The 18,931-nt window shown below is 39.7% G+C and overlaps 1 protein-coding gene across 3 annotated transcripts in view; it reads right to left on the bottom strand.

Moving 5' to 3' along the window:
• Window positions 1–18,931, bottom strand: part of nacc2 (NACC family member 2) — a 46,615-nt gene that overhangs the window by 13,286 nt on the left and 14,398 nt on the right. For 2 of the 3 annotated variants that reach the window (XM_086096753.1, XM_086096752.1), the window contains one exon: window positions 471–639. In XM_086096753.1, the coding sequence (XP_085952879.1) occupies window positions 471–582 (112 nt within the window). In that variant the 5' untranslated portion in view covers window positions 583–639. Of the gene's footprint in view, window positions 1–470; window positions 640–3,293; window positions 3,832–18,931 lie in introns of those variants that run through there. The other variant, XM_086096751.1, reaches the window with a different exon arrangement.

Raw genomic sequence — 18,931 nt, 5'->3', positions numbered from 1 at the left:
GTTAAGTTATTAGTGGCTTTTTTTTGTAAAATGAAATATTACCCAAAAACATTTTTAATTAGAAAAGACAATATTAAGTATGAAAAACAAAAGCAGTCAAATTGCAATTTAAAAAATCATCTTACCGGAATAAAGCTGTATTCCTTTACAAAAATATTGGTAATAAGTAACAAGAAATTCTGAAACTATTAAACAGTCTTTTCTTTTGTAAAATGAAATATTACCAAAAAACACTTTTAATTAGAAAAGACAATATTAAGAGCTAGAAACAAAAATAAAGCAAAGCTGCATTTTATTCCCAAAAAGTTTGAAAAAAGTCAGTTACAAGAATAAAAAATATATATAAGAATTCTGTCAATTGTATGCAAGCGTTTGAGGCAAAATGGAGAGCAATGCTGTACATATATGCTGTTCATTCATTGAAAACAAACAAAACGTTACTTCTGCTTAAATCTTCTCATTAAAAGCACCTTTGACCAGAATGGAGACGTCGCAGTAGTGTCCCAACAAACGCTGCTCGTTCAGGGAGCCCAGCACCGTGGCTCCGAAGTTCGGAATCTCCACGTGGAGCAGCTGCGACATATTTGGACCAGGAGACTTCTGCTATGGACCGCAGAACGTGCCAGTGAAGGGAGGAATCTGTAAACAAACAAAATAAACATAAGGAGCACTGCAGTTGACTGGGGACCAGTCAAGGGTGTACTCTGCCTGGAATAGGATCCAGCTCATTTGCGACTATCATGACGGCAAGCGCTTAAGAAAATACATATACATATAAGGGGCATGAAGTAAGGAGAAGAGTGTTGTGAAAGAGAGATGGCTATGCAAACGTGTCTGGTTGAGAGAGGCAAGGCCGCAAACGACAAAAAGAGGCCTGAAGTCAGTTCACTAAATATAAACAGAGCTGAGCTGTGTGTATATGAGGCCAATGTCAAATGCGTTACTGTATACGACGCTTGAACTTGAACTTGAACATTTATTGGAAATTTGCCACTGGAATTATTGGAAAGTGATCTGTTCCAGGGCCACACAGTTGCCATACAAATAAAAAAGAAAAACTGTTATGTTACAGTTCCGGGAATCTCCTGCTAAAAAGTAAGACGCTAATTGGTGTATGTTGAAGTGATATCTTTGCATGTCAGTAATGAGCTAAGTTGAGCCTAGGTTGTGAGTTTAAGTTATACCTAGAATTTGTGTCACATGCACACTTCCAGTGCATTTTCTTTTAAACTCATAATCTGTAAGCCATGTATTTGTAAGATGTGTTTGAAGTCATATAAAACCGTTTTGAAATCATAGTTTGTGACATATTGATAGTTAACTCAAAAGCCTGGGGCCAGATCCAGCCCAGCACATTATTTTATATAGCCTGCTAAATCAAATCATGTGCATCTGCTTGATGCTAAACAAATCTACCAAAATAGCAAGTTACCTTTACTTTTAATACCAGTGTGACATTGCAAGCATTTGTTTTTGTTACTAACTCCCTGCGTAAAATAAAACACCACAATTATTTTCCTTGACTTCTGATGTCAAAACTGGTTTGCTTTCTAGGCACCTTTTTACAACGTTTTTTTTTTTTTAATAAGGTGCATGTCAGACGCACATTTCTTCCAAAATGTATTTTTCTAAATTGTACCATCTTTTTAGACATTCTGATTCAGAAATACAATTGGAACTTGGATTTTTAGAGCGACTTTCCTTCAAAATTTGACACATTTCAATTTAACTGTAATTATGTACAGTATATATAATATAAGCCGCGCTACCTAAATTTGGGGAATACTCGAGTTTGTTACAAAATATAAGCCACACCCGACTGTAAGCCGCAGGTGTTTTAATGTTACCACACCTGGTTCCCGCTACTTTATTTTCCATAATGAGGTCGCAAATTGTCTCGCTCTCGTTCTGTCTCTCCTAATGTATTTGGGCTCACTTGGTTTGCTTTGCTCTGCCTGACGCTCTTGCGCTTCCTTTGTAGTGCGCCCCCTTGTGATCTGATGGATAAGCCGCACCTTTGTATTAGCCCGCAGGGTTGAATGCAAGTGAAAAAAGTAGCGGCTTGTAGTCCAGAAATTACTGTAGGTTGTCACTCGGTAGTTTTGCGCAACTTGAGGCAAAAGTTTCTGCAAATTGACCACATTTCTACTATATTTCTTCCACTACGTCTGTGAGCTATGTTAAGGGCTTCAGTGTCATGCATGACCACAAATTTAACTTGGAAGAGTTGCCTGATGCATGGCTTATTTATTTATTTTTTCAAAACGTGAGCAGATTTACACTGTATTTATTCAATCTTGCAATTTGCAAGATAAGGCAAGGTCTTCATTGTCATGCATGGCAATGATTTAAACTGGGAAGACTGGCGTGACTTGAGGTTTATTTTTCTAAAAATTATGATATTACACTATTCATTTATTACATGTTAGGCAATATGAACTTAAAGTTTTGTATAATTTTTGGGGGAAATTGACCACGGCCCACACTACTGTATTTACGGATTGCATCTCAGAAGATATGCCAAGATCTTTGTTGTTACATACAAGCGCAGGCTAATTCTTCTAATAATTGACCACATTTCCACAATATTTATTTTTTCCCACATTTTGCCAGACACACTCAGCAATATTGTTGTTGAACCATGAACACAGTTTAAACTTGAAAGTTCTGTATGACTTAATGCATATTTTCCCCCAAAAATTGCCACATTACCACTGGATTCATGTATTCCCTATTGCAAGATATGTTAAGGTATTTATCATCTTCGCCCACTGTTTGAACCTACATGATTTTGCACAAAGTTGTTTTCCTTCAAAACATTTAGGTAGAATAGTACAATGTAGATAGAGTACAGCATGTTCGCCTTCTACATATCCACTTTAACACTTAATTTATGGCTCTTTGTCCGGCGCGTTCCCAATGCACTCTTCACCCACTTTCCCCACATGAACTTTGAAGCCCCCCCAACATCCCCACATTTATACATTTATATATATATATATATATATATATATATAAACACACACATCAGTTTCATTATTGAGCAATGCTACAAAGCTGTTTCCAGGAATACAAACTGAAAAAAAAAATGTCACCGCCTCTCTCACGTACTCCCTTCTCTTTCCCACTTCATGCACACACACTCACATGCACTCTGCCTTACTTACATAAAAGTATGCATGCCTAAACACACACACACGCACACACAAACACACTCACACTCACACACGCTCTCTCAGTGCAGGCTGCACAGGGAAATGAGTGTGTATCCTGGCACGTAAGCACCTACTCACCTGGGGAAAGCAGCACATAACCGTGTCATGCACTAATGCAGAAAAACGTGCTCAGACAGTCTTCGCAGTCGACGTACAGACAAAGCGTCGGCAAGCTGGCTGACTGGTTGGCAGTGGTGAGGTCCCAAAAGCGGAGTTTGACATGCACTCTTTAAAGTGTCATCCCTAGTAAATCCCGCTCAAAAAGACAGGACTCTCCTTTGCTCTGCGGCATGACTGACTTTTCCGTCTCCTATCCGTCTTCTATGTCGGTATTCCATTCCTTGCTGTAAAGACTCCCCCTGCCTGCCTGTCATGATCTCTCCGCCGCTCTGCCATCTCTACGTCCTCCTCCCCAGGATCAGATTCAACAAGTGCCAGTGCAGAATGAGAGAGAGTGAGAATGTGTGATAGAGCGAGAGAGAGAGAGCAGTGTGAATCAATGATGAAAGGAGTGGGAGGCTCACTTGTGTATGTGTGTGTGTGTGTGTGTGTGCGTGCGTGTCGGATCAATGCAGTATCTATACGTCGCAGGGAGTGGGAGGGAGAGAGACAAAAAAACAGGCTACAGTTACAGACGGAGTCAGAAAGTGGGCAGAGCTGGAGAGAGAGTCGAGATGGAGGGGGTGGGTAGGAAGGGGATAGGCTGAGGAAAGAGGGGGGGGGGTCACTGAGACAGACGGAGAAAGTCATTTGAGGACAGTACGAGCAGAGAAAGACAATTAGGTTGAGGCAAGTTGCGCCGCTCAGCCCCTGGACGAAGCGGCGTCGATCCGCATGGGATCATTCACATGACTGCTCACGTAAGAGGGCTATAAGTTACCGTGGCGAAGCTATAGTCACAGTTCTTTCCTGTCAACAGCGAGAAAACTGAGCACTCTATCAATCACGGTAGAGGGGTCCTATGATTCATTTAATGGCCATGCTCATAACTCAAAACACTTGTATCTCAAATCAATCAATCAACTAAAGATAATTTAAGAATTTTGTGCAGTTCAGTGGGCATTGGATTGCTCTTTCTGGTGTGCATGCCTTGGTCACTAGGGGGCAGTGTGATCTTCATGTACATTTGATGATAAAACACAGAAGCCCAAGTAAGCTGCAATAACATTGATGTGTTTTTGGCAGAAGATAAAGAATCCAGATATGACTGAGTATTGTATACTCTGTCGCCATGCGTTACTAAAGGTTTATGACTGCTAGTTTAGTTCCGGCTGTCTTGCATTGTCTGTTACTATTTAGCGAGCGGACATTCGTCAAAAACAAAGGTCGTTAAAAGTATCATGGCATAAGCCAATGAGTCCGAACCACTGTGCCGCTGTTCCCCATTACTGTAGTCACACTTACTAGCGGTTTTAGGAAATACAGAGGAAGTACAGTATATGTTAATGCTGACAACAGTAGTGGTATACACATGGAGGCTTACCACAGACAGGGAGCCGAAAGGAAGGATGACTAAGATAAAAAGAGAATTGACCTTATGAGGCAAGATTAATCCTCTGTTCATCCAATGATGCAACTCCTGAAATCCCTGTTTGACACATGCACATCAGGAGAAAACATGCCACTTCTTACTTGCTTCACACTATCAATATTTAAGTTTTTGTTCCCCAACGTAGCCAAAACACATCATGGTAAATCTGATTGGAGTGTCTTGTCTTTGACAATCTTTTTTTTTTTTTTTTTAAGTTGGCTTGAGTAAGTGTTGTGTGCTGTACAGTGAATCATGCAGACCTTTCTAGCGAACACCTACACGCATACGCAGCAAAAACTGTCAACAAGCTACACGTAGCTTGAATTCCTGCACAAATTTTGACATGATTACCAGTGTGTGTGTGTTATGCCTCCTTGCATGTTGCTCGAGTTCTCGACTTTCTCTATAGGTTTCTATAGCCGGAATACCCACAGACAACCCACACTCCACACGACATGGCTGGAGCCAAGATTCAAACCCAGGACCTCAGGAGCGTTAGGCAGGTGTTCTAAACATTACCTCACATGGCAATTTTTCCACTTCTGAAGCAGTATCCTGACTTAGTAGCAAAGCATAAAAATATTTATAAAAAGAAGCCTTTCTTCTTGGTATTTGGTCAATTGTATGGAGTCGATTGTTGATGTCAAGTGTGTGAAGTTGCGCACAGCCATTAACAGTCAAAGGGCTAGGGGATTGCCAGTTTGAAAATGACATGGATTATTGAACTCAATCTCTATTACATCTAATAGTTTTTAGATTTTCACATTATCAGTGGTTAACTTTTTGTTTTGTTTTTCTGTTTATTTTATTTATTTTTACATGTGCCAGATAAGAATGTTAGTTAAAATGTTACTTAAAACAGGTGCTAAGGGGTTAATGATGGGCATTGACCCTGCAACAGATTAACAATTCCTAACACTCAGTGTTCTATTGGTTTTAGGTTTTAATTTCCACAGTAGCTAAATACTACTACTACTTTTTTTCTTTTTTTTTTAACAGACGTGCCAGGTAAGAAAGTTAAAACAATCATTGAAGTGTTGATGATGATGGCCACAGTTTGCCCTTGAACAGATATAATGCAATGATCTTGTATGACTGGTGTTTTACTGTTTTCACAATTTGATATCAACAATGATTTACGATCTTATTTCTTACACTTGTGTGCCAAATAAGAACATTAAATTAGGGTTAGGGAGGACGATGACCACAGTTGGATCCCGCAAATAGATTTAACTTAATTCTTAAGACTCATTGTTCCATCGGTTTTAAAAATGTTGATTTTAAGAGTTTTTTATACTTGTGTGCCAGATAAGAATATAAGAACAGCCAGTAAAGGTTTGAGGATGGCCACAGTTTGGTTTGACTCTGAAACATGTTCAAAATTGATTTGTGATAAGACAAACTGTTTGCGAGCATAAAAATGGTTTGCAAGTGTCTGGCAAACATCTTTGCAACCTTGAACGATCCATGACGGAAAAAAACAACACTCGCTATGTGCGCACACCCTCGCAAGCCTCAATGGGTTGAAGATGGCCACAGTTCGAGTCAGGGGCAGAATTCCTGACTCATTCACTTGTATATTTATAAAGTATATTTCTATGTGTTTTTGTTTAGCAATAAAATATAGCTACATTTCATCATTATTCACAAATCAGTTTAAAACAGTGGGGGAAACAACTTTCTGCAACATGGCCTCGTTGATCTCTTATACTCTGCTGCCACCTGCTGGCCGTTTTTGTAACAACTACCAATGCTTCAAGCATTCTTTTCAGTTCAGAGGCTGCAAAGCCTTCTGTATGCTCTTGCATTTAGAAAAAAAAAACTTAAACGTATAGATACGTCTTTGGGAGCATGGTAATATTTAAAATAGAACATTTTATAAATTTTTGGGAGCAAATGAGTTAAGATATTTCCAATGACTCGGGTGTTTTGGGTCTATGTTGATATTAACAGTGCTTACTGGTAACTTGTTTTTCTTAACGTGTGCACCAGACAAGACTTGTATAATGTTATTGGTTTATGATGCCACCTGCTTAATCTTGGAACTTTGACTTAGGCGTTGTGTTGTTCTTACAATTTCATTTTAACTGTGTTTAGATTAGTGCTATTTATTCATTTATGTATTTATCCTTGGGTGTGCCAGAGAGGAATGTTGAAATATTACATAAAACAGTCAATAGGTTGATGGTGGCCACAGTTTGACCCAGGAAATGAATAATTCTATTTCAACTTTGTTTTTGTTTTTTTACATATGTGTGCACGAGATAAGAATGTTCAAATGTTACTTATAGCAGTTGATAGTTGCTACAGTCTGACCCTGCAAGAGATTTATTCTATTTCCTGTCGGAGAGAACGTGTCAATGTAACAAACTGCTTTCGACTTTACCATTGGAATTCAAAAAGAGGAGAAAGTTGGACTCAACTTTACCTCCTCAGCTGTGGCAGGAATAACAAAAAACTGTTTCTCTCACACACAAAAGCAGCAGCACCGACTGCAGCTTTAAAGAGCTTGGGCCCGGCACTGTGATATCTGCACTGCACATATAGGCTCACATGAGCGAGCAGGCACAAAAGGCAGGAGACGCAAATCCGCTAATACAATCAGACATATACAACACACACATATACACGCACACACACAAATATACACACTCCCCTCCTCCCTCACTGTGTTCTTTTATAGACACAGTCACGTCATCTCCCTGTACACACTCAGGAATGCACACTCTTGTTTGTTGGTGTGTGTCGCCGTGAACCTGCTCGTCCATCCATCAGTTACCGTGACGATTGTCCTCATGTTACCCCCCCCACCAGCCGAGTTCCACCCCTCCCTCCCTCGCTCCGCTCTCCCTCCTCGCCTGCATAGCACGTAGCCGCTGTCTCGCTGCCAATTAATGCACAGAGGGCTGCATTGCAGTGAAGTTGGCGCGCGGTACGGAGTCTCCAGACATGCATGTTCGTGCCAGCCAAGTGAGAGAGAGGAGAAAGGAAGGGGGGGGGGGGTTAATGGAGGGGAGGGATGGAGAATATGTTGAGTCAGGCAGACAGGACGGGCCGAGTGTGCACACATACACACACAGCCGCATATTCACTGTAATATATGCAGGGAGTGAATAGCGGGGCACGTATGCATGCGCCAACATAAACTCCCCTCCCATCTGCATTAAATATAAATTCTGCACATGCCTGATAAAAAAATAAAAAAGCCCCCCCGCCGCCTTCTTTCGTGTCCTCATTTCCCGCCCCGCGTTTGCACCTCAAACTTTTCCCAGAGTTTTTTTTCTTCTTCTTTCCCCTCTGTCGTCTCGCCATCTCGAGTTGCGGCAATGTCCTTCCTTCTTTAGATGGATTTTAATCAAGGATTTCATACCTACGCACGGCGTCATTCTCTCAAGCAGCAGGTCCAGGCATATTTTAATAAAATCAAGACGAGGAGACAATCGTCCAGATGGTATCCACACACGCGCGCGCACACATACATACATATACAGTACATGATGATTTTTAATAACTAACAAAAATACAACATTGGAACATAAAACAGCAGTTACAGGCTCATCTACATGGAGGTGGTCTTCGTTTTATGATGGAGTTTTGTTCCTATGGCGGCTACAGAACCTGAATTTGTACATTATTGTCTATCATTACACTATGCTAGTGCAAGAGTACAGACAGAATTATGATAACTATTTGTCCTACCAGAGGACCCACTTGAAGCCCCGGGGGGTGGTAGTAGCCAATGGAAAAGTATCAACCTCAGATTGATATTAAAATGACGATGCATAAAGCTAAAGTCGAGTTTGCACCTAGTGGATCCGTTTAGTTGGGTTTTGTGGATGCAAGGGTGCCAATAAATTCTTTAGCGGGGATGTCATATGTAAAATGGTGGCCTTATAATAGGCTATTATAGACAGAAAGGGGGACCTCAATTCACAACAGAGTTATTGTGGCGCCAATACAAACAGAATTACAGAAGTTAATATTTTGAATCTCAGAGTCAGAATTACAGTTAACATTTGTATGAAAACCCGCGTACAGCATGAGTATAAAACAGCAAGTTCAGCGATAACTGAGCGTGCCTCAACTCCACATGATGACACCAACATTAACAGAGGACTCTGTGTATCAGTTTAGCATGCTTGAAACTAAGCATGGGCCTGATCATGGTTTGAAATAGAAACCACTACAATTTTCCATCATACAGTTCCTGCAGTAAGATCTGTTTTTTTATGAGTTGTGAAAGACAGAACGTGCAGGTCCTTCAGGCACTGTGTGGCATAGAGTTATGACCCGTACCCATCCTGTTGATGGTGCAAGCAGTCAGTGAGCTTTCAGCAGGATGGCCAAAATAGGTTAACGCCGCCAATTTTTGCCCTGTGTCAATATAGACTTAAGAATTTTTCAAATGCTGAAAAAACAGACAACCATGGCTGGAAAGATAACCTACATGCAAAACATGTTAATGAACACTGATTGATATTGATCAAAACTGCTGGATTTCGTTGCTTAACTGATTATAATACTGTATATACTTTAGACTAGTGGGGCTGCATAAAACATATTATTGTCGAGAATTTTTTGGGGGGTTGACTTCCTCTTGAATATTATTTTTTACATTTTTTTCCTTCAAATTTAGGAGAGCGCTCATCACCAAATGCAAGCTAACATTAATATACAGTATGAATAAAACCCTGTCTTTAAATGAATGTTTGTTTTATTACGACTATTAAATTGTAATTTTACATTTTGATGAAGCAACGGCAACGCCTGCTGTCCAGCAGTAATTGCAAAATGCCACTTAAGGATTTTCAACTCAATTAAGTTGTGTGCATGCAACTTTAATCATGTAACATTGCATCTTATTGCTCCATAAACAGTAATGTGCAATGATACAGTGAATATTTCTAATACAGCTAATACTTACAGTATATGAAACGGTAGATTTGAGAGCACTATTATCAGGTCAAATCTTTTGGCTATCTTCCCTATGCAGGAAATAAGAATGTAACTAACTTTAAGACCGTTGTTATTTTTGCTTGTCTCTTTTCCGGAATAATAGCTGCTGGAGGGGTACGAAAATTTGCTAGTGAAAGCAACGTTGCCAAGTTGGCAACACTGCAGACAAGTCGTAGCTCTTGCTTGCTACCTTGCGTTTACTAGCATCTAAAAATGTGCACATAAAATAAAAGCACAACTATCAAAATAAAAGCAGAAGATATTTCACGCTTTATTTTGACTTCATGATTTGACAGAGACAGCGGGCGGGCCGCAAGTGGCCCCCGGGCCATACTTTGCCGAAGTTTAGCCTAAGGCATCAAAGGTCAGGGACATTCAATGTTGGCTTTTGGCCTTGTTGCTTAGTTCTAGAGATTTTTATCTCATTTTACATTGACAAACCAAAGTTAAACTGTTATACTATTTACTTTTGCAATTGGCAACTCATTGTATTCTGCCTTAATTACATTTGACAACTTCAATGGAATTAGGGTTTTCATTTTGCCTCAGTTGCGTCAAGACAGAAATAATCAATGGCACACAATCAATTGAAGTTTTGATGATCAATTATCTACTTTCACGGACGTTGTTAAATACGGTATGGGGGAAAACCCCTCAGTTTTGATCAACACAGATGTATTACGATAACACTATTAGTATTGTGGTTGCAGTTTGCAGCTAAAAAAAAAGCTAACCAAAATATCGGAAGCAGCTGTCGGTATGAGGCAGCGCCGTTGTACAAAAGTGCTGACACAGACAAAGTTGAAATGTTTGTTTTAAAGTCAAAATGGCTGCTGTTTATTTCCATCTATACAATGTCCATGTGAACAATGGACGCGTTATAAATATTCAGATCCTGCAGTTGTTCTCATGTCTAAAATGTACCAGACAACAGATTCTATCCACGTTGAGACGGCAACGCTCCCTGGCAACAGTTCTACCAATGGGGACCGAGCGGCTGTCTGCCTGTCTGAGTATCATTATGGGATGTCGAGAGAGAGAGAGACAGAGACAGAGAGAGACAGAGAGAGAAAGAGAGAGAGAGCTTATCACTTCTCATAATGCAACATCTCTATGGTAAGTGTAGACCTCACTGTGTGAAGTTGTCTGCGTATGCAGAGGATCAAGAATAATCATTTTCTTTTGAAAAAAAATTCCCTCCATGATTCACGCAGTTATGTAACAAACAGACAGCAATGAAATGATCTGTAGTGGGCCCATTTGTGTCTGGTATCTTTCCACTCAAAAATGCACCACTAATTTTACAAGGAAAGTGGGGGGGGGGGGGGGGGGCTTAATTCCAGGTTGAAAAATGGGGTGTACACTGTACAGTTTATATAGCAGCTGAATTAGATGATGTGTAACCTTAAACTTTTATCATCCGTTAAATACAATTGTAAATATTGAAGTGGCTGTAAACAAAAGAGTTTCGGTTTTGGTCCCTTTTTTGCACAGAATCGCGATTTGGCTGTTAGAGCCAGACAGAACCAAAGAGAAAGACACACACAAAAAAGTTACGCACCATCTGATGCCTTTTGGTCACTTTCAAGCCAGTTGGTAGAGACTAAAGAGAGGTTCACCGTTCACCCATACCAACAATCATTAAAAGGTGAGGTCTTTAGTTGTCACTCAGAAATAAACACTTCTTAAACATGTAATCATTCTCAATCAACACCTCTGGGCTTCTGTTAATGTGTGGTGGTGATTTTGTCATCATCCACCACCACCACCCCAGCCTGTATTTCGCCATTTTGTTGTGTTTTGCCATGAGATTGTTTAACGGTTGTGTTCACAAACACAAACGGACCAAACTAAAGACACCACCTTTAACCAACCAACAATCAATAATTTGAGCAATTAGCAATCTTTTGCCATCACATTCAGCAAGGGTTTTTATTGGATATCTCTGAAAGATTATTTTGAGATTTGAAGTGAGTTAAGAGGGATTTTACCTTGCCAGTCAGTTTGGAAAAGGTAATGCCCGACAATCGTAAATGTTAAACTTGTTCAAAATGTACGATCACAAATTCTTTCATAAGTTGGGCCAAGCGGTGGACTCCATGATCAAGATGTGAAACAGAATAACAGCCAATAAGGATTATTCAATCGATTGACCGACTAATCTAATTCATTTAAATTTTGCATTAAAGTGCATTACAAAAGCATGTTCCCCTGATTACTGTTTAAACAGTGATTGGTGTTTATTTTGTACTTCGTTCTCGTATAGTGATGTAAAAAACAAAGGGGGGGGGGGCTTATTTATGTTGTACTATGGTATTGGTTCACTCATTGTTTTCCAAAGTAAAAACAGATGTTTGCAAATGTCTTATTTTGATTTAACACAGAAGATAATCAGTCTTCTTTCATGAAGGACTACAGAAACCGGTGAACAATTGCTGAAATCATGAAAAATGGCTCAGAACGATTACTCGATTATTAAAATTGTTAGCAATTAATCTGATAATAGATTACTTGCAAGTGCTTGTGAACGAACGGATGTTGGATTTTCAGCAGAGTTTGTGACAGGTTGCAAACGGTTGCAATGATGTTCGCCAAAAATCCGCAAACAGTTTTAATGATCGCAAACAGTTTTTCTTGTTGCCAAGAATTTGGAACATGTCACCAGCCAATCGCACATAATCAATTAGTTAGGGTGAAAACCCCAGCAAGACAGGGAGACATTCAAATTCCACACAGGATGACCGAAGCCGGCCGGAACTTGAACCCAGGACCAGATGTGCTAACCACTAGAACCCCCCCAACCCCCCGCTGCCTCGTTACATCATACTTTTTCACAAATTTAAGAGGACTCAAAACTACAATGGGCCCCATTCTCCCAGCTCTGATCCTGATCCACACGCTGTGGCTGCCGTAATGAAACCTGAGACAGACCGATGCATGTTGTTGTCTTTGCGCGTGCATCTTTGTGTGAGTGTGTGCGATCCCTTGAGGCGAAGGCAAATGGACTCCAAGTGGCTGCGGGAGGTAAACAAACAAACAAACAGCGGCGGCAGCTAATGCCTCAAGAAGCACACAAGCACCTGCAGCGACCTCCATTATACATCTACGTACGGCATTTGTAGACCCAAGCTCAAGAGATAGAAAAATTAACTGAACAGCCGTGAGAGCAAACACATGAACAAAAGGAGCGAGAAGCGACAGTGTGTGTGTGGGGTGTGTGTGTGCATGTGTGCGTGTGTGAAAACGCAAACAGAACAAGTATGAAGTTGCAAAATCACAGTCGAGAGAAGACAATTAGACACAAGAGGAAGAGGAGGATGAGGAGGAGGGAGAGTGACAAAGAAAGGTGAAGCTGCCAAAAAGGAGCCTGCGGGGAAGCTACATAGATATGCTTTGGAAACACTCTCCATTTACTACAATGAAAAGCATTTATTCCATACAGGAAAGCGTATCAGCCACGTGGGTAACTTTTGTAATTTACTTCTAGAGAAATGTAATATATTGTTTGACGCAGGGTTCTTCTAATTTTAACACTTTTTAACAAAAATCTCTTTCCCAATTGCAAATAGTGTAAAGTCAATGAATCCATCAATCTGTCATCATCATGAATAATTGTACAGGCAATGTTTTAGATGGGATACTTGACTCACTTAGCCATTTCCGGCAGTAAGAATTGTGTCTATAATTTGTACAATCACTTCATTATTTTTAATGTACAGTTAATAATACCTTTAAAGACACATTTTGTCACTTGCTGTCGACGACATCATACGTGCTCAGGAAACAGGTAACAACCAATCATGGCTCAGTTTGCTAACGTCAAATGACCAAACCAAGAAAACAGGTGAGCCGTGATTGGTCATTACTTTATGCTGCATTCGAGGAAAGTGGGAAGTCGGACTTTTCTGACTACAAACCAGGACGGACGGGTGTACGGGAAGGCCCCCTTGAACTCGGAAAACCCACTTGCAAAATTTGGGGAAAAAAGTACCCCGACTTCAATGTGACGTCACTCTACAATAGCGACCACTACGGAAATACATACTGTGAATGGTAAAACACAATTTACTCGGGTATAAAACTAGATAGCTTTCTTCATTCATAAATATTCGACATGACTTGACTTACCACAACGTACGTGACAGTATATGCTGCTATCTCTATGCACAAAATTATACGATGAACTACTGAACTGTATGGAATGATTATGAAATAAGATAAATACAATAAATGAAGCAAAATTGCGATAAGACAAGTTTGCTAGAGGTCAAAATGTGTTTTGAAGACCCAAAAAAAACCTATTTATCACTATCCGCCATTTTGGTTGTTTACTTTCACCTCGAATGCTTTCAGATCGAAACTGGGAAAAGCCAACTGAGATAAATCCGACTTCCGACCTTCCTCGAATGGAGCATTATTCCTGAGCATGCGTGATGTCATCTTCAGTTGACAGCAAGTGGCAAAATATTAAAAGTATTAATTGTACATGAAAAATAATGAAGTTAGCAAATTAATTCTAGACGAAACATTAACTTTTTATTGCTGGAAATGGCTAAATGAGTCAAGTATCACTTTAAAAATTAAATAATAAAACTAAAATGAAGCAACACTACTAACCCTTCCAAGACAGATAAGATATTTTCATGATACTTATTAGCCTTGGACTTTCAGTTAGATGCTATTTACGTTAGCATATGCTTAAAAAAAAAATCAACTAACTATGGAATGAAAAAAGAGACGGAAAACTTTCTCTTCTGTCATTATCATACACCTTTTCCTGAGGTGTTGTCAAAAATATTAAATTGAGCGAACCCTTGCTTAGTCGCAGTTTGTTCTTCACTAATTCACCTATTTGTGTTTTTGTTGTTGTTGTAGTGGAACCTTGCCTAGGCTATTCTGCTGGGAGGAAAAAACACATTCAAGTTATTTTTGGTGCTTTTTCTAAAAGTCTTAAGTTACCATAAAATGCAGTGCAAGTTTATGGTGTAGTTAGTTTAAACTATTAAAATGGGCAATTATTAAAAAAATGTGAGGCAGGATATCATGTGAATTGCTCAATATACTAGATGTGATCCCATCTTATGTTGTATGGTTTATCATATGGAGTCATTTAGCTAGCAAATAAATTGTATAGAGACTGGTCTGAAGTTTCGCAAAAAAATTCAAACATCACGCATAATAACCGTTTTGTCTTTTGGCGGCTGTTTGAAAGAAAATGGTGGCGATCTTTGGGGTAGCTGACCGGGTAACTGACGACAACGCATGAAATGTGCTGACACGACTCTGAATCAGCGAAAAAACAACATTCGTTATCTCGCAGTAACAAACTTGCAGTTAGACCAACATAATAAATTTCTGCGTGACAATATGGATTACCATCACCCAAAAACGGCAGGCAGTTTTTGTTGGGTTAAATCCAGCTCTTGCACACAAACACACACGCGCGCTCACGCACACACAATGTGAAACAAATCAGCCGGCTAACAGATGAAGAAACAAATCAACACTGGCTACAAGCTGAGGCACAACCAAGAAACGTATATTCAGCACACCATGAAGTTCTATGCAATTGCAACTACAGTAGGCCAGATCATAATGACTTGATTAAAACACGTAAAAATATAAGTTAATGAATAAAACATCAACAACAAATAAGGAAATTCAATAAAACTGAGTAACAATGTAAAAGTAACAATGATCTTAACGCAAGGTGGCAATAATTGATTATTGAAAGTTGAATAATTCTGTCAACTCCGTAACTGATTGTTGCTTCATTCATGTGAAGCAATTGAGGCAAAACAGTGCAATGAAACCAAAAGTAGTGTTGATTCATTAGTTTGTGGTATAAAGGAGTTGTAAAAACAAAAACAAAAAAACACCCAAAAAAAAGAAATCACAATTTTGGGGGAAAAAGTAGTAAGAGTACAAGATTAAAGTTAAATTAGAAAAATCAAATTAAATATTTTTAAAATATTTCAAAAAAATATATATTTTATATAACCATCAAACAGTTTCTCTAACATTTATGGTGTACCAAATAAAAACAGAACAGGACAGAACAAGCACAGGTGTTGTTGATTTACTCAACTCGTTTGCCATCTTAAGAAAACAGAGCGCTGCAGCAAAGCGAAGACTGTCGGGTATGAAACTGTGGTCTGCAAAGTTGGCTAACGTTAGCATGTGTGTTTATTTTTTTGCAATTTCTTCTCATGTATTCTTTGATGTCATGACTGTCACCCATATGGTTTTGGCTTAGCATGCAATTCGGTGCGTGGGTCTTATCAACGCAACCTCTCCCACTCACATTCACACTTTAGGACAATTGTTGACAAGTGCTGACCACCATGTTGACTACGGTAAATATTTACACGGAAAACACTTCTAGGCCACAAATATAAAGCAAAACAGTAAGTAACTATAATCGAGTGTGCCTTCTTTGTGTCACGTGACAGCATGTTCTTGCGTTCTAGTTCAAGGCACGCCGTTTACAACCTCAAAGTGTCGCATTTCAGTTTTGTCGGAAATTGAAGACCTGTATTAAACAATATATCATCTTAACTCCAGCCTGTGCTTTGTCTCTTCTATAAAATCACATCCGTGCTGGTCAGCTTCCCATTTCACGCCGATTCGTAGCATTTACTCTCAGTATCTCATGCACTGCGAAAATCAAATCATGTTTGGAACAAATACATGGCGCACGTCAAAGATGGAGACGTTCTGTGAAATCTAAGTGAATTGTTGCAAAGCATGTGACAGCCAGTGACACTCGGCAGGCCGCCGTTGTCCTAAAAATCAAGGTCATGCCTCACAGTGGACGACTAATGATTGCCAAGTTGCCAACATGCACAACTTTTGGACTTGTAATAACCTGTAAGAATGAATTATCAAGGCAAACAAGCGCAGCCAATTAGCTCTTAAAAAACAAAACAAATCGTACAATCTCTGCCAGAGCACATTTGGGATCACTATCAAGAACATCTTCCGAGAGAGCAAGGAGATGTCCTTGTCAAAAGTGGAGTCACGCGGCAGCAAAACAACACTTACTGATGGCCACCCAAGAAAATGAGACTTGCTCCAAGGGGAATTCACTTTTTACCTATTTGTTTTGTTAAAGGGCAAGTGAAGTCAAAACATTATTATTATTATTATTTTACAATATACATCGCCAATAATCTAAACATTTGTGAAATATGATTTAAGCAGAAAAATCCAAGTTTTTATTCATCTCAGGGCTACCATTTTCCATGTGCTACCAACTGAAAATGACATCTCAGTGACTATGGCAGGGGTAGGAAACTCCGGTCCTCGAGAGCCGCGCTAACACACCTGTGATTCATGATCAGCTCACCAGATGTGTTGGAGGAGGGAAACATCTAAAACAGGCAGGACAGTGGTTTTTGAGGACCGGAGTTCCCTAACCCTGGCCTAAGGGCTCAGCTTGCGAACATCACATGACAAAACCCCCAAAACAGGTGTGCCGTGATGCAGTTTTGTTGATACGTGGCAGACCAATGAAGAAATTACACTTTTTTCCCTTAAAAACATAACAATGCTGTTTTGTTTTGTGTTTTTCTCTCTCTAAAAACAAAGTAACGTTAAGACTTTTCTGGAAATATAATCAATCCCGCCCTCCCTTCCCCCTGCAGTTACGCTTTGGGCCAGAGGTGGCAGTAGTGAGTAAAAATGTGACAAACTGCACAAAGGTCCTTTAAGTCAACAAAACAACACATCTCTTAACGTTCTTCCTTTAAAGGTTTTTATGTGCCTTAAATAAGCTAAATAATCATTATTTAGCATTATTTAGCTTATTATTATTTAATAATGCCATATGATATTACTGTACATGTAACAGTACTTGCACAATGGCAACGCTTAAATGTAGCAGGTTGGCAATTCCGCTCGTCGATGCTTCCGCTCTAGTAAAGCTAACGTGGCACCGTCGCCTTGTCCTCAAACGACCAATTTCTTCTTCATCTTTTCACAGGCAGGAAATTGTTGAAAAATCGGGCTTTATTAGTTCAGCCCATCAAATCAATGATCTGCTGGCTCATGCCAGCGTGAAATTAAGACCCTTAGGCCGGTGGAAAAAATTTACAGTTCTGTGTTATGTTTTGGACACAGGCAATGTCACATGGCGGCTATGTGCAGATGCCAGTCTAACAGATTTATTGCGTGACTGTGCTGTGCGATCACATGCTATACATTATGTGCATTTCACATGGACACATTTGCTCTTTTGTGTCTTAAATTTTTTTTTATAATAATAAAACTCAACAAACTCCCACTATTGAGTTTTGCTCTATGGATGTCAGAATATCAAACACCACCAGAAAGGTGAGGAGTTCCACAAGACTCGCCTCTTGGACCACGGTTATTTGTACAATTCAACCTGGAATCTTGAATGGAAAATCTGCTACTATTCATTCTGCTAATACCAGGAGATTTCTCTACAATCCCTTGTCCCAACATTGTGGAAACAGTTTTGAGCTGGCCCCTTCCTCTTCCTACATGTTCCTACATGACCAAGAAAGGCCCATAAAGACATGGATGACAGGGTCTGGCGAGGAGGTACATGTCCTTGATTGGCCTGAACAGTAGGGCTGGGGAAAAAAATTGACCAAGTCGGATAAGTCGACTTTAAAAATAGGTCGACTAAAAATGTTCTGCCTCGAAGGTCCGCCGTTACCATGTTTGGGCCGTCCATGTTTTTTTAGACGTGGACTTTTTTTTTTTTTTTTGGACGGCTGTCATCGGATTTTTACTTTTTCTCTGAGTGGACCATCTAGTGGCCCAATGGCGAATGTTATTTAGCTGCTTAAAACGCTCACTAACTTAGTACTTAGTGGATTTTTATTCAAGACAATACAGTACATTGAGCTTCCCCAAAACACATGAAAGGAATTTGTGAACGTCCTTAAAAGCACTTGGGCTGTAATTATTCCAAAATATAACCTGTCACCCGGTGTTCATCACTTAACCAGTAGAGAACAGTCATGCACTAAATGTACCCAGAAGAAGACAGGAACAGGAAGTTACTGACCTAGTGTGGCTAACAGCTAGCTCTACCCTTGTTTACTCATGAAATAATGTTGAAGCATCATCTGTAATTGACTTTTAAGACACTATTACATGTGTAATGTAGATATTAGTGTTGTTCCGATAGCAATATCGGGAGAGACCCCGGTACTGCATAAAAACAATGGTACCGGTATCGGCAAGTACTAACAAG

The sequence above is a fragment of the Leptonotus elevatus genome, chromosome 15, assembly GCF_054856555.1.
Source record: "Leptonotus elevatus isolate MCC_2025b chromosome 15, RoL_Lele_1.0, whole genome shotgun sequence".
Lineage (NCBI taxonomy): Eukaryota > Metazoa > Chordata > Actinopteri > Syngnathiformes > Syngnathidae > Leptonotus > Leptonotus elevatus.
The sequence above is the reverse complement of the archived record's forward strand: the minus strand, read 5'-3'. Positions and strand labels throughout refer to the sequence as shown.